A 13,931-nucleotide genomic window follows, 5' to 3' on the forward strand; every position below is an offset into this window, starting at 1 on the left:
TTTTGCTCTGAAATTCTCTTGCTTTTAGCCTGCATCAGATGCTCATTCTTTATTTTAATAACTTGGGGTGGGTTTATTTTGTTTTTAAGGACTGCCAAGTCATCGAGAAGTTACGGTGAAATACGTTGACTTTGGAAACATTGCTCACTTAACTCGTAAAGGCATACGCAGAATAAAAAAAGAGTTCTTGAGCATTCCAGAAAAGGTAAATTAGTGCTTGCCTGAATTATTCAAAATCAGTATAATCTCAGTGCATGGAAGAAGCCTTTTTTGAAAACAAGGATGAGGAAACCTTCTGGAAATGGAAAAATAGCATATGTACCATTATGCTATATGTAGGTTCTCATGAAACACTCTGGTAATTTGGAAGTTTGCCTAAGAAAAAACAAGTTGCCTTTGCTATTAGCTTCAACAGGAGAAACAGAAATATGATTAGACTTAAATCTACTTATGTGTTACTATGGTTTTAGATCTCTTTTGTGTAAATTATTTTTAAGAATTCAAAATTTTTTGAAATATGATGGAAGACAGGATTGCAAAATCAGGCATTCACAAGGTTGGAGTATCAGAAGTGAGATTGCATTGGTAAATATTCACATATGATCACATACTGCATTGCCTCAAATGTGAGTTAATTGTTTACAAGAGATTAGAAATAGGCAGTTACAAGGGTAGTTGGGCTTTTACCAGCCAGTTAATACAGTTTGCAGACACATTAATGGACTTAGGTGGTGCAGAAATCTGGCTGAAACGAGCAGTGCTTGATGTTGTGTTGGTTCTCTCTTAAGTGGTTATTTAACCTCTTGGTCAGACTTATTCTCATATTCCTGACTGCGTGTGTTCTAACAATATCTGCACAAAACATTCTTATTTTCTGTTGTCTTTATTTCCTTTCCCTCCCTTTTCTGTTACCTCTGTTACTCTTCTTTGTTTTGGTGCAATGAACAAGATGGAAGGAACAATCACATTCACGGATGATACAAAGTTGAACTATGGTGTAGCCACCAAAGGTTGCAGTAAAGGTGATAAAAATAATTTTATTCAAAGTACTTAATCTCGTCTGATATCCTGTGGGGTTTTTGTGTTGTTTTTTTTTTAATGTCTCCTAATCAGTAATCTTTACTGATCTCTGCACCAATTCTGTTCCTAACCTTAAAGGGAAGCAAGAAGTAAGTGCTTTCTGTTTCAACAACAGCGTGTCCGAGTTTGATGTTGATCCTCAGCTGCCAGCAGGGGGGGCGAGAAACACGTTAAATCAAACCAAGTAACAGTAAAGTGGCACTAGAAGGCAAGGTCATGCTGTCTTGCTGTCCTGAATGAGTGCAAAGCAAAGGCTGCGATTTGGCTGTAATGAGAGGGTCTTGATGACAGATAGATAATTTGGGTTATTCTTTAGGCAATCAGGTGCAGGCTGGCTTTTATTGAGCCTTATAAAGGAACAAATGAGTGGAACAGAAAAGCCAAGGCAAGATTTGAAGAAATGACTGAGGATAAACCTATGCTGTGTTCAGTTGTTGGTAAGTTATCAAAAGTGTATTAATTTATATTTAAATATTATGGAATTGACTCAAATGCAGAAACATGAACTTTCAAATAAATACTAGATAAATATTAAACACCTACATGCATACATGGAAAAGGTAGCCTGGAGTGATGATACCTTAAACACGAGCTAATTGGAGGAGACTTAAAATCATAGAATGGTCTGGGCCAGAGGGGACCTCCAAAGGTCATCTAGTCCAACCTCCCTACAGTCAGCAGGGACAGCCTCAACTAGACCAGGTTACCCAGGGCCTTGTGGAGTCTCACCTTGGATATCTCCAGGGAAGGGGCCTCAACCACCTCCCTGGGCAACCTGTTCCAGTGTTCCACCACCTTCATAGTACAGAACTTGTTCCTAATATCCAATCTAAATCTGCCCTTCTCTAGTTAATATATAACTTCTGACAGAAACTCTTAAGTGATATAAGTATCCTGGCTTGTTAAGATGGACTTGTTTCCAGAAGTACTAGCTGTCGTTGACTTTTCCAAACACATTGGAAGCTGTGACTGTGATCACTGCTGCTCTAAAGCACGGAGGAGGGATTAGACAACAGATACATGCCGTAGTAGCGTTTTTTCTCAATACCATGTTTTGTTAATATGCAGCGACTTATTTTTCAGTAGCTGTGGAGTGGTGGATTGGAACGCATCTCATAAATTAGTTTAAATTAGAAAAATATTTTGTAATTATGGGTGTATTTTAAGCTAATTTTATAGAGATGTGCAAAGATAAACTTCTGTATATTGTTGGTGTTCAGAATTGGTACTAAATAAAATTTAATTTTACAAAATTCTATTTTGCACTACCATTTCCGGTGCTTCCAAAGCCATAAATAATTTTTGTACTGTAATTAAGTGGCACTAATTATGTTTATATTATTAATTCACAGAAATTTTAAGTAATGACATCTTAGCTATTGAACTCTTTGATTCCTCTGCTGTTTGTGGAAGAAGCTTTAGTATTAACTGTCAGCTAGTTGAAGAAGACCTAGCGTCCTACGTACCTGGGTAAATACACTGAGTATAACTTAAAGTATTTGAAAATACTGAATTTGTATAACAAAATTACTAGCTTTAGTATGTCATCTCTGGTGGCTTGAATTTACCACAATTCTGACCAATTCATTACAAATCACATTCATCAACTGATGTTAAATTACAGAGTGGAACTGCAGTTCAGTACAGTTGAATTCTCAAACTCAATCTTGACTAACATAATGAATTGTAGTCATTTCAAAAGTTGGAGATGAAACATTTGCATTGTAGTTGTAGTGTGGTTAAATGCTAGATTTTCCAAACTAGTTATCATTAAGGTTCCGCTTCCCTTGTAGTAAGAAAAGAAATATCACTTCTATGTGTGTAACTTGCACCTAGGGTAAGTCATCTTTTTGGGAGGTCTTATTAGAAAATAAATACTCCAGTAACCAGCTATGATAGCAACAGACAGAAGGGTTAGGAAGCCTGATGCAGGAGATGGGATTGATAATGTGATCACAATGCTGCATTTAATTTGTTGGCTTTTGAAAAAGATGATTCATGTAATTACTTGTTTTCAGTCATACAGTACTCTTTCATTAATAATTTTTGAATACTGACAGAAATTTTAAAATTGCTTTATATAAAGTTCCTATTCCAAAAGGAAATTCCTGAATTGGCTTTTTTCAGGAGGAGGCAAATAATTGGGGTTTCATGTCTTTTCTCAGAAATAGAACTGAATCGTACAAGCACTTTTCTTGTACTAATCGCTATCTTCAGTAAGATTTCTGTAAAGTTAAGCATCTTTATTGAAACCTGTACAGCTGAATTGCTTTGTTGTTGTCACTAGGGTATTTTGTGTTGTTGCAGCCATACTTAGATAACTGCTGCACACTGCACATAGATGGGTTTATTACTATCACATCAGTTAACTGTGAAACACTGATAACTTCTAATGTGGATTTTCTGGTCACTCACCCTTCTTCAGCTGGACTGGGGGAAAAGAAAATAGAAGAAAAGGGAGCAAGAAGGCAGCGAAATTGCTTACCAGGTACTGTTGTGGACAAACCAGGCTTAAATTTAACTTATTGCTAATTAGCATCAATGTTTAATTACCAATCCAGGCACTGGGACACAAAAGACACTTCTAGCACCTACCCTCCCCATTTCCCAGGCTCCTCCTGCACCTTTCCACCACCACCTACACCCAGGTTACAGTCAGTCTTCTCAGTGAGGCTGTGAACAGTGCAGAGGGTAGGAGTCAAAACAGAAATTTTTACCTGCTACTCGTTCTTACTTGCTCTCTTCTTCCTGAGCTCTAGTGTGAGCCCTCACTCCCTTCAGGAGTGTGCCTCTTCCTCCACCAAATAACTTAGACTCTTCTTACCTTAATGTTCTCTGTTATTCCTCTGCTGTTCCCACCTCTCTCTGCCTGGCATTTTCTGCTCCTCATTAAGTTAGAGGTGCCATCAGCTTCACCAAAGGGCTTGGATATGTCCTGTAGAGGATCTGTTGCAGACAGCTGAAATGGGCTGTGTCTATCCTGGGGCAGCATCTGTCCTCTCAGAAGTAACTGCTGCAGTCTCCCTCCCCAGATACCAACACCCTGCCATTTACATATAGTGCACCTTGTTGTTCTGAAGAGGCTTTGGGCAGTTTTGGTTCTCTTTTCCAGTGCACGCAGGTCCTCCAGAGCTCATATGTCACACCTTTCCACTGAATTTCCCATTTATGAAGATGGATATTTGCAAAAGAGCATGACACTGGTGAATAATTTAAACCTGCTATAGGTCATTTAGAATCACATTTGGGTTATGATTACTCTTTAGTGTTAAATGCTGTTGAGGGTGTGATACCTGAGTCAGCTCAGCTAGTATAAGACAGCAGGAGCACAACAGCACAGTGCTCCATTGAAGCTGACTTGCTGATAAGCAAACATCAGTAACCTTACTCTTGCACTGGGACAGGAAGTAGGCTATACAGAATTCCAGGAAGAAATCTTACAATCTGAAGTTCATTCCAGATTGCTTTTTATATGGATCTGCAGTGATAATGCTATACTGAAGTTTAGTACTAGAGAGTGCGTTGTTAAGGTGTAAAATATGTATTCCACTTGGGAGAGCTCTGCAGTACATTGCCTCTGTCCATTTCATAGTTCAGACGAGCTGTATGGATGGTAAGTATATTCATGAGCAATGGTGTTCATTTCTTTCCTGGTTTTACAAGGTAACTGTTTTACCCAGCACTTTCCAATTACCTGCATCTGGCAGATTTGCATAAATAATTGTGTAGCAATATGTAGTGGATGATTCAGTACTTGGAATTTTACATCGAACAGAGCACTTTGTTTCCTTCCTGTGAGTGAAAAGACAGGTGGTAGTTCTCTGAAAACAGAAAAGTTTCTTCCTGGAGGCCTAGAAATGGTCAGCAGTTAAAGTCATACTTGCCACCTCCATTAGCGAGTGATGTTTACAAGCCACGTCTTCTGCATTAAAAGTTTGTTTTTTTTTTTTCAAGATACAGTCACTTACATCTCCAGTTGGCACCATTCCCCAAATCTTGTACTGACCTGGGCTGCAGCTCTAAACACATACCAGCCAACTCTTAATTGGTTTTGGGCTTTATTCTGTACAGGTCATGCAATTTAAACAAGCTTTCATCAAGGTTCAAGGTTATTTTCATGGCCATACTTCAGTACTCAGGAAGGTAATACTACCAGTTGTGTTTTATTTATATCCCTAGCCAATGCTACAAAGGTGAATGTTTGCTAATGTTAATATTCTTCTGAAAAGTATATTTATACATCTTGGAAGTCCAATGTTGCAGCTTTCATCTGGAGACAGCATTGATTCCAAAAAGCATGATACTAGTAAATTGATGCCTTTGAAACCAGACATAAATTATGTTCAGCATTCCTGTTTGTGTTAGGCTTGCTTTTCCTGCTGGCAGGCTGTATTGCGTAGTGCTCTCATCTGTCAATAGAATCTGCAAGGATATTTTCTGAAGGATAATACAAATAAGTTGCTACCATGAGTGTTTCAGAAGTAGTGATTTTATTCTGCTTTTTTGAGTTATTCACTATTATTCATTTTTCTTCATGTTGAATGATTCCTGTCATGTAGACCTGTGATTTTTGAGCTCTTCACTATTTAAAATACATTTGAACTTTCCCTTCTAATTCCTTTCCACTGTTCACAGGTACCCTGCAAGTACTGCTGTACAGTCCAATGAAACAAGGCATGTATCTGTAGAAGAAATTGCTGAAACCTTGGATACTTTAAATCCTACAGACCTGGAATCTGTGGATGAAGGAGATTTGAAATCGCTAACTAAGAAAGAGATACAAGCGAGAATTAGTCATGTTGTATCTCCTAGTAAAATTTTTATACAGTGGCTGTCATCAGAACATATAATGAAGAGGTACTAAAATGCAAAGAACTTTTCTCATGTCATTCTTACTACAAACTGGTGAAGTACAGCTAGAACAAACTGGTTAGGGTTGCATTTCACACTGGCTAATCTTCCAAATGCTTATTTTACTTTGAGGAAAGTATAGGAACAGAAGACAGATTGGCACTGTGGTTTGTTAAGTGTTTGTGATTCCAAATTAGGTATATGATCTAACCTCTATTTCAAGTCAGTTTTCATGTATTTAATATTAGGGCCTGGTAAATGCAACACTATCCAGAAAAGTTAGATCTTTCTGTTCTTTCTTTTCTCCTCCTCCTTTCTTGATTAGATATTTTGTTAAATAATACCAGTATCCCAAATCACAATTTAATCAAGCTGTTTCTTTCAACATTCTGATATGCCGTTAGGAAAGTTTGAAGGCAATTTCTGGATATTTTTTTTGGCAGGATATTTAGGCAAGGTTTAGGATAATGCCTACTGTTTGAGGATAGTTAAATGAAAATATCATTGCTTAGTGCAAGATGCCTGTTTTCTGCCTCTTATTTTTCCTTTCAGTTTTTACTTGCTTGTAAATATGTAGAGTCCCATTGAATTAGTCATGGCACTAAATCACACTCAAGTTGTTGATAGAAAATAGTGCATCTTTCAAACAGTTCTATTCAGAAGGGTTAGGGTCACTTAGATTAATTCCATTGTTTAAGAAAGCATGGTCATTTGAGAGAAATTTTTATCAGACTGCATGTGTTTTGAAGCTCATTCCACGTATTTCTAACATGTTATAAAGAAAAACTGCAATGCTGTTTTACTGTGCGCTAGTCAGGTAGTAATTGACTAAATAAATGCTTTATTCACTGGATAAATTTTAATTTTAGTTTGCAGGAGGAGATGGTCACCATCTATAAAGAATCTCAGCCACAGTCCGTGAACTGGGAAGAGAGTATGCACTGTGCTGTTTACCTCAAGGATTTGAAGCAGTGGCAAAGAGGTCAGATAAGCAGGATTGTCTCTGAAACAAGTGCAGAGGTAAACTTCATTGGAATCAGAAATAGGACTTTCTGGTTTTCAATTTAAATGCACCAGTATAACTGAAGCACAAGAAATCACCTTATTCAAGTAATAGCCTTTGTAAAGTCATTGGACCCTGTTTGAGCAGATCTGGGGTTTGTCCTCTTGGTATGCTGTGGTAGTCCTTTGTGGTACTTCAGTACAAAGGCCATTTGTTGATTCCTGGTAATGCTTATTTGAATTTTATTGACCTATTCAGGCATGCTTTGAATTCTAAGAGAGGGTTTTTTCTTGTTTTCATTCCTTGTCTGTAATAGGTAGTACTTTATGATTCTGGACCCGAAAGAATAGTAGATATCAGCTGTCTAAGAAAGCTTGAGGAAAGCATGAAGATAATTAAGACATTAGCAGTAGAATGCTCCTTGGCAGACATAAGGTAGGCTTTCCCTTATGCTGAGTTACAGTATTAGTGACCTAATAATAACATTATGTAATGTCCTCCTATGTTAGCAGTGATATCTGAGATTCAGATGTGGTTTGCTTTTGGAATAAAGAAGAAATGGTTGGGATTTGTTTTATAAAAGTGGGGGTTTTTTTCCTCAGAGTTATCCTGCACAGATAATTTATGCTTATTCTGCACATAAACTGTGCTATAGAAAGAAAGAATACTTACAGTATGAATTCTGAGCTATTGTACAGATGATAGAGGTTTTTCTTATTTTGCTGAATGTCTTTTTTTCTTGGCACAGAATTTGAGATTAATTAGATCTCATGAAAATGTGCAGGAGGTTTCTCTTTGCTAGACTGCAGACAAAAGAGAACCAATGTATTGTGCATTACTTCATGTGCTGTCTGTATTGTGGAATAAAAATAGAGATGGTAATACCTTTTTCCTTTGTTCCACTAAGACAGGTGTCAGCCTTCTGGAACTCATTAGTCCTTCTCATTTTAATGTTTTGGGGTTCTGTTTTTTAATTCTTTCTGTCATGTAGATCCTGATATTAATAATTTCTTTTTACTGCTTACTATAATGTTGTGGGGTTTTTTCTCCTGAAGTTTATGCAATTTAAAAAAAATTAATTTCAGGAGGGGGAATGGTTTGCTGTTAAGCTCAGGAGATGCCAGCTTCTCCTGTACTAAAGATCAGTTTTGTTCTGTGTTAGGCCAACAGGTGGAAGCACACAGTGGACAGCAACAGCATGTGAATATTTGTCTTATTACCTGATGGGGGCACAAGTGAAAATAATCATACAGGTTTGTAATCAAAACCAGCAGTATTTGTTAAATTTCTTCAAACTGTCTGGTTTTTGTGTTGTTGGGGTTTTTTTTCCTGAATATTTTCATTATTCAGAAGTCCAGAGTAGAAGTTGCTTAGATTGCTTTTTACTGTAGGGGAAAGATGCTTTTTTTATTTTTTCTGCCTTACTTTTGTTATTCACTGGAGCATTAGAACAGTTTGGCTACCCAGAGTGGGAAGAACGCAGTCTAAAATACATTTTGTTACTGAAGAATAATATTTATATCTTTATATATAAGTACTATCTTTGGATGCTGACAGCTCTTATGGACAGATGAGCAAGATTGTCATATTCTTGGTGAGAATTATTTCAGCAGCTACTGTATTAGTTTTCAAGCTTGAGAAACTGGAAAAAACAGTCCAATGCTGCATGGACATAATTAGTAATTTGTTTCTTCCGCTGGTGGAAAAAAGAAAGTAATCACGAGGGTTTGATTTGCTAACTGCCTATTGACACCTATCAGTGAGGCTTTACAATGTGCCTGGAAATATATAGGCACTGATAAGCAAAGTTATTTATGGATGGGTTTGAAGCTCCTGCTGGAGGAAAACAAGTGTTTGGCAATTCATTCTAATAGCTAAGGGGAAAAGATTTTCCTCTGTTACTTTTTCTTTCTAATGTAGTATATAGAACAGTTGGTAAAATGCTGGGGACTGCGATGTGGATGAAATAAATTTTGTGTCTCCTGATGTGGACATCAATTGTTCATCGTAGTCTGATTTGCAGTCAGTACCAATACAATGTAAAGCATGCCTGAAGCATATGCACTCTGTTTTCCGTCTCTCTTTTTTATTTTTTTCCAGGAAAGTGATGTGGCTTGTGCACTGCCTGTGAAAATACTTTACAAAGACGAAACAGGAAAGTTGACTGATACTTCGGAACACCTTGTTAAAAAGGGTCTAGCTTTTAGAAACAAAAGGTTTGGATACTTTTCTTTTATATTCTTTCAGACTCTCATATTCTTCACTTTATGATAAACTAACAAGTAAAACAAAAGCTTGGACTGTCCTCTACAGCATATGTACCAACAGAGCTGTCTTTACTGAACTTATCTGAGTTAATTGTATCCATTGCATGGTTCAGTTCTCTACGTTGGTAGATTAGATGTTCAACAGTATTTTAAGACGCATTTTCCATCTTTGTGTTTGGATTTTTACTTCTTTTATTTTATTCTTTTCACTTTTCTAAGTCTTTGTCAGTTAATATGTTGATGTGATTTGATTGAATCTGACAGAACTGATAAAGCTGATGTGACTTGCTCAATCTCCAAGGAATATCTTAAAGTAGATTTAGAGCAAAAGAATACACAAATGAATGGTTGTCATTCAGAAACTCCACGTGCAAGAATCAGCACTGCTCCAGAGGAAAGCATGATTGTTTCAGAGAGTGAACAGAAACCATGCCAAATATATGAGTCACCACTTAATTCAGAAATGGATGAAATGTATACACCCCCCATTATACCTGTAGAGAAAATTTTTCAAGCTGCAGTAAGTTATGTTGGATGCGATGGAACTATTTACATAATACCAAAAGCATATGGTAAGAAAATAGGTTATGAACCTAATAGCTTTAGTATACCAGAACGCACCCAATGCATGTTCTTGTTTGTGTTATGGATCAGAACACAGTTCTGGAAGATTCCTGCTGGGGAGGGTTACTGTTGGGAGGGGATGAGACCTGGCTCTTCACTACCAGCGTAATATATTGTGCTGTAGAGAAATGTTTTTATATGAGAGCATGAGTTATTTTATTGTCCTTTTTTTTTTACTCTAAGTACATTTAACTAATAGATCATATAATAAAAATTTGAAATGCAGCCTACAGCAACTCCCCTTGCCTAAGACTGTTCTTGCAGTTGTTGCTGTAGACTGCAGCCATAGCAGAAGAGTGTCTACTGGACACCTGTTTTGTGTTGCTTCACGGTGTTTCCCTACTACTGTTTCTGGGTATATGTTTTGTTCTTGCAGAGGCTCTTGTATTACTGCTGCCAGAGGTCAGTTGCAAAATTTGTGGAGCCCTCATCTCTGAGATTAGAATCCAGAATTGTTAATGGCTTTGCAACTGGAAATGCAGTTTACTTTTTGTTTAAATTAGTAACTTGTTTGTATATACTAGACATTGAATATACATGTTGTATCAGTGTTGAAAAATAGATTTTGGAGTAGCACATGTATTGTGTATTTATATGTCTTTATCTGAACTTGCTGAGTTTTAGTGATTGAAATAATTTGCACTAATAATAGACTACTTGGAAAATTTTGTTTTTATTACCACTCTTACCCCCAGAAATTGAACTAAAGAAACTAATGACAGAAATACAAAGTAAATTCAAATGCCTTGGTCTTCTGGGACCATACCACTGGAAAAAGGGAGAAGCTTGTGTTGTAAGAGGTTCAGATACCATGTGGTATCGAGGTAAAGTGGTGGAAGTCGGTGGTAGTGCTCTCCAGGTAAGTTTGATTATATGGGGGCAGGGAGGCATGAACTTGTGCACATGTATGCTAAAAAAGAAAAAGAACAAATAATCTAATCCTCTAAAATAAATTTATGATCACAGGTTTTTTCATCCAGCTGGCCTCACTGTCCAGATGCTCATTCTGCTTAAATGTGTGATAGTTGTCCTGATTTTTACACTTATTTTACAGATCAATTCTGTCTGTTTCAGTTATTACTATTTTTCCCATAGTTTGCCTGGTGATGATAAATGTTCTTAAGTAAAAAGCTACCCTTGGCACCTAAATCTTTTTTATTTTTTTTCTTATTTTGATGTTATGGTATGTGGAATGCTTTGAAAATACTTAGGTTTAGATTCCCCTCACCCTGTCCCCACTCAGAAAATAATGGAGTTCTTTGTTTTGAATTCTTTCTGCTGCTTGAATCTTCACATGCTTACTGAATGTAGGTTTGTATATCTGACACTATCCTAATTCACAAATTTTTTAATACTCTACATTTTAAACTGCTGTAGGTTATTACACAAAATGTAAGCTTTCTTGCAAGGCAAGTTTAGGAACTGAACTTTCCATCTGCTGTACCAGTTTATTTAATCCTTCACTTCCATTTTGTCGCATCACCTACTTAGCAGCAAACCATTGTTTTGTCCTCCAGAAGAGTGAATACTGTGAGTGAGTGTTTTCTTTTATTAAACTTGCCTGAATTATTTCAGGAAAGCTTTTCTTTTGATATAGGTACAGTACATAGACATTGGTTGCACTGAGAAGATTCTTCCATGTCATCTGTATCCAACTACATTGTATACTGCTGTTCCTCCATTTTGCATACCATGTCAACTCTACAAGACAGTACCAGTGAGTAATGATAATTTTGAAGATATTTTAGTGGGTAGATACTCAAATGTGGATGTACTATTTGGTCATACAAAGGTTGAAATTAGTTGCTGGCATTTTTTTCTTGCCTACAAGGATTCAGAGAATAGTTGTTGAGGATTGTTTCAGCAAGGCAGCCTCTTAGCAGGAACTGCCAAATTGCTTTTTTTGAAGTAAGTGTCTGTGCCTCAAAAGCATGTCATTGGAGTTAAACCTTTGAGACAGGACACTGCAGTAGCTGGCAAGATGATACTCTGAGGTGATAGTTAGTTTTGTAATAGCTGCAACAAGAAGTAAATCCTGGATTTCTTAATGTTAAATGACCAGAAAACTGTAAATCTTTCCTGCAAAAGTGTTTCTATCATGCTAATTTTGCTGTGTAGGAGACAATCTGTCATGCTAAACTAAAACAAGTGAATTGTTTGGGGGGGGAGGATAGTAATAATTAACATGTAAATAACATATTCACAGATCATCATACCTAATTCAAATTTAGTGAGTGAATTACTGAAATTACTAGTTCACTTTTAAATTTCCTTTTAACGAAAACCTTTTTATTACTAGAAGCAGTTCAATTGATGAATACATTTGGAAGGCAAACAAATATTGCAGGGAACAAAATATTTAAAGGATGGTGTCCTTTCTGTTGTCTGTCAAGTTATCTTGTGTTAATTCTATATCTTTTGTTATGCTTTGGGTAATTGTGCACATGTGCATTATCGTGTGTATAGGAAAGGTTGGGAAGCAGCATTTCTAAGCCACTTAAACATCTGAAAATTGCTGCTCGGCTCTGTCACACAGTAAGCTTTAATGTACCAAATTGCAGATAATGTTTAAACTGTTGCAGACTAATCACACTAATGATTTATGTTTTCAGTTTTGCAATCATAAGCATGTATATTCATCTTACTATGCTAAAAATAGTAAGAGTATTACTTGTCAGAATCTTAATGTGGGGGGTTCTTGCTTTTCACCACATAGATTGGAAATTTTTGGCAGCAGGATGCAGTAGCTTGCCTTCAAGAACTACTTACAAAAGAAGAGGTTGAAATACATGTTCAGGTAGCTTAATTTATTCATAGGTGTGGAATGAGGCTTGCTGTTGGTTGGTTGGTTTGGTTTGGTTTTTTTCTTCTAACTTGAATTAAGAACAACAGCCGAAGGCTTGTAGCAGTAAATGTATTTCTTAGACAAAACAAAACCCAAAACTAATGTTATTTCTCCTATGACTTTATCTCTAATATAGTTTTCAGGCCTTAAATATGTCCTTTAGATTTATTAATACTTTTGGTCCTCTTGTGTGTTTACATTCTGACAACCTACACACCAACAGCATAAATTCTTGTACGTTAATTTTACATTCTGACAACCTACACACCAACAGCATAAATTCTTGTACGTTAATTTTAAATGATGAAAATTTGGCATAATTAAATAGGGACATGCTTAAATTAATATTTTAACATTACAGGGAAACGCATAATCTATATTGTCTGAAAACCTACAATTTCAGATAGCTTAACTGCTTATTACTATTTCTGAAAGAGAAGGGTTTCATGCTGCGTGAGCAAACATGGGATGTTTTAGAGTGACATGGGATGTTTCAGAGAGTGAGTCATTGGTGCTGCCTTTCCAGAGAGATGCATATTCCCATTTGTATCATTAACTGATGTTAATAGCCATCCTTACTGGTTTTGTGTCTTCGATGAAGGAGTATATTGGCATATAGAAATGACAGGTTTGAATTTCCTACACACTGTTTCTGAAACCCCAGTCACACTTGCAATCTTACTTTGTCTTGCCTGAGTAGGAGTTGCCAGATAACCCAAGGGGTAAGTTGTCTATCAGCCTGTATTTTGGTGGAACGTCGCTCTCTTCCTTCATGGCATATCAGAAGTACTGTGTTGCTGAAGATTGTGAGGACATATCAAAGCAGGTGGGATATGTGTGTGTCTTTTGCTGTTGTGACTCTGACGTTAAAAAGATTGCTCAGGTGCTTGTTGTGATTTTTTTTTTTTTATATTTTAGTATTTTTGTCCAGTTTTGTGATATAAACCAGAGTAAGGCTAAGTACACAGTTCTGTCACATATCAAGCATAGATAGGATGTGCTGCTACGATTGTATGGGATAGTGAACTGCCAAGAGTTTGGTCTTGGCCTCCTTACTGCATTTTTGTTTAAAGTCCACTTACTTTTTGTGTTCCCCTTAAACATAAAATGATAGGAATAGAGTAATACTTTTGTTACTCAAAGGTATTAATTAATTATAGAAATAAATCCAAGGATGGAGATGTTCAAAAGTAAATTGAATCAAGTATGTAAACATAAGCCTAGTGATTTCTAAGGGAGTTACCTAGGTTTTTCATTGAGT

The 13,931-nt window shown here is 36.6% G+C and overlaps 1 protein-coding gene across 1 annotated transcript in view; it reads left to right on the plus strand.

Annotated features, from left to right (window-relative positions):
• The window catches only part of RNF17 (ring finger protein 17), a 45,934-nt gene that overhangs the window by 23,817 nt on the left and 8,186 nt on the right, over positions 1–13,931 (plus strand). Inside the window, exons 21-33 of the mRNA XM_054390534.1 lie at positions 90–205; positions 1,397–1,517; positions 2,433–2,550; positions 5,716–5,937; positions 6,801–6,951; positions 7,251–7,369; positions 8,097–8,187; positions 9,035–9,150; positions 9,466–9,773; positions 10,521–10,684; positions 11,423–11,542; positions 12,542–12,622; positions 13,371–13,496. Coding sequence (XP_054246509.1) covers positions 90–205; positions 1,397–1,517; positions 2,433–2,550; positions 5,716–5,937; positions 6,801–6,951; positions 7,251–7,369; positions 8,097–8,187; positions 9,035–9,150; positions 9,466–9,773; positions 10,521–10,684; positions 11,423–11,542; positions 12,542–12,622; positions 13,371–13,496 — 1,853 coding nt within the window. The remainder of the gene's footprint in view (positions 1–89; positions 206–1,396; positions 1,518–2,432; positions 2,551–5,715; positions 5,938–6,800; positions 6,952–7,250; positions 7,370–8,096; positions 8,188–9,034; positions 9,151–9,465; positions 9,774–10,520; positions 10,685–11,422; positions 11,543–12,541; positions 12,623–13,370; positions 13,497–13,931) is intronic.

The sequence above is a fragment of the Indicator indicator genome, chromosome 1 (assembly GCF_027791375.1).
Source record: "Indicator indicator isolate 239-I01 chromosome 1, UM_Iind_1.1, whole genome shotgun sequence".
Classification (NCBI taxonomy): Eukaryota; Metazoa; Chordata; class Aves; order Piciformes; family Indicatoridae; genus Indicator; species Indicator indicator.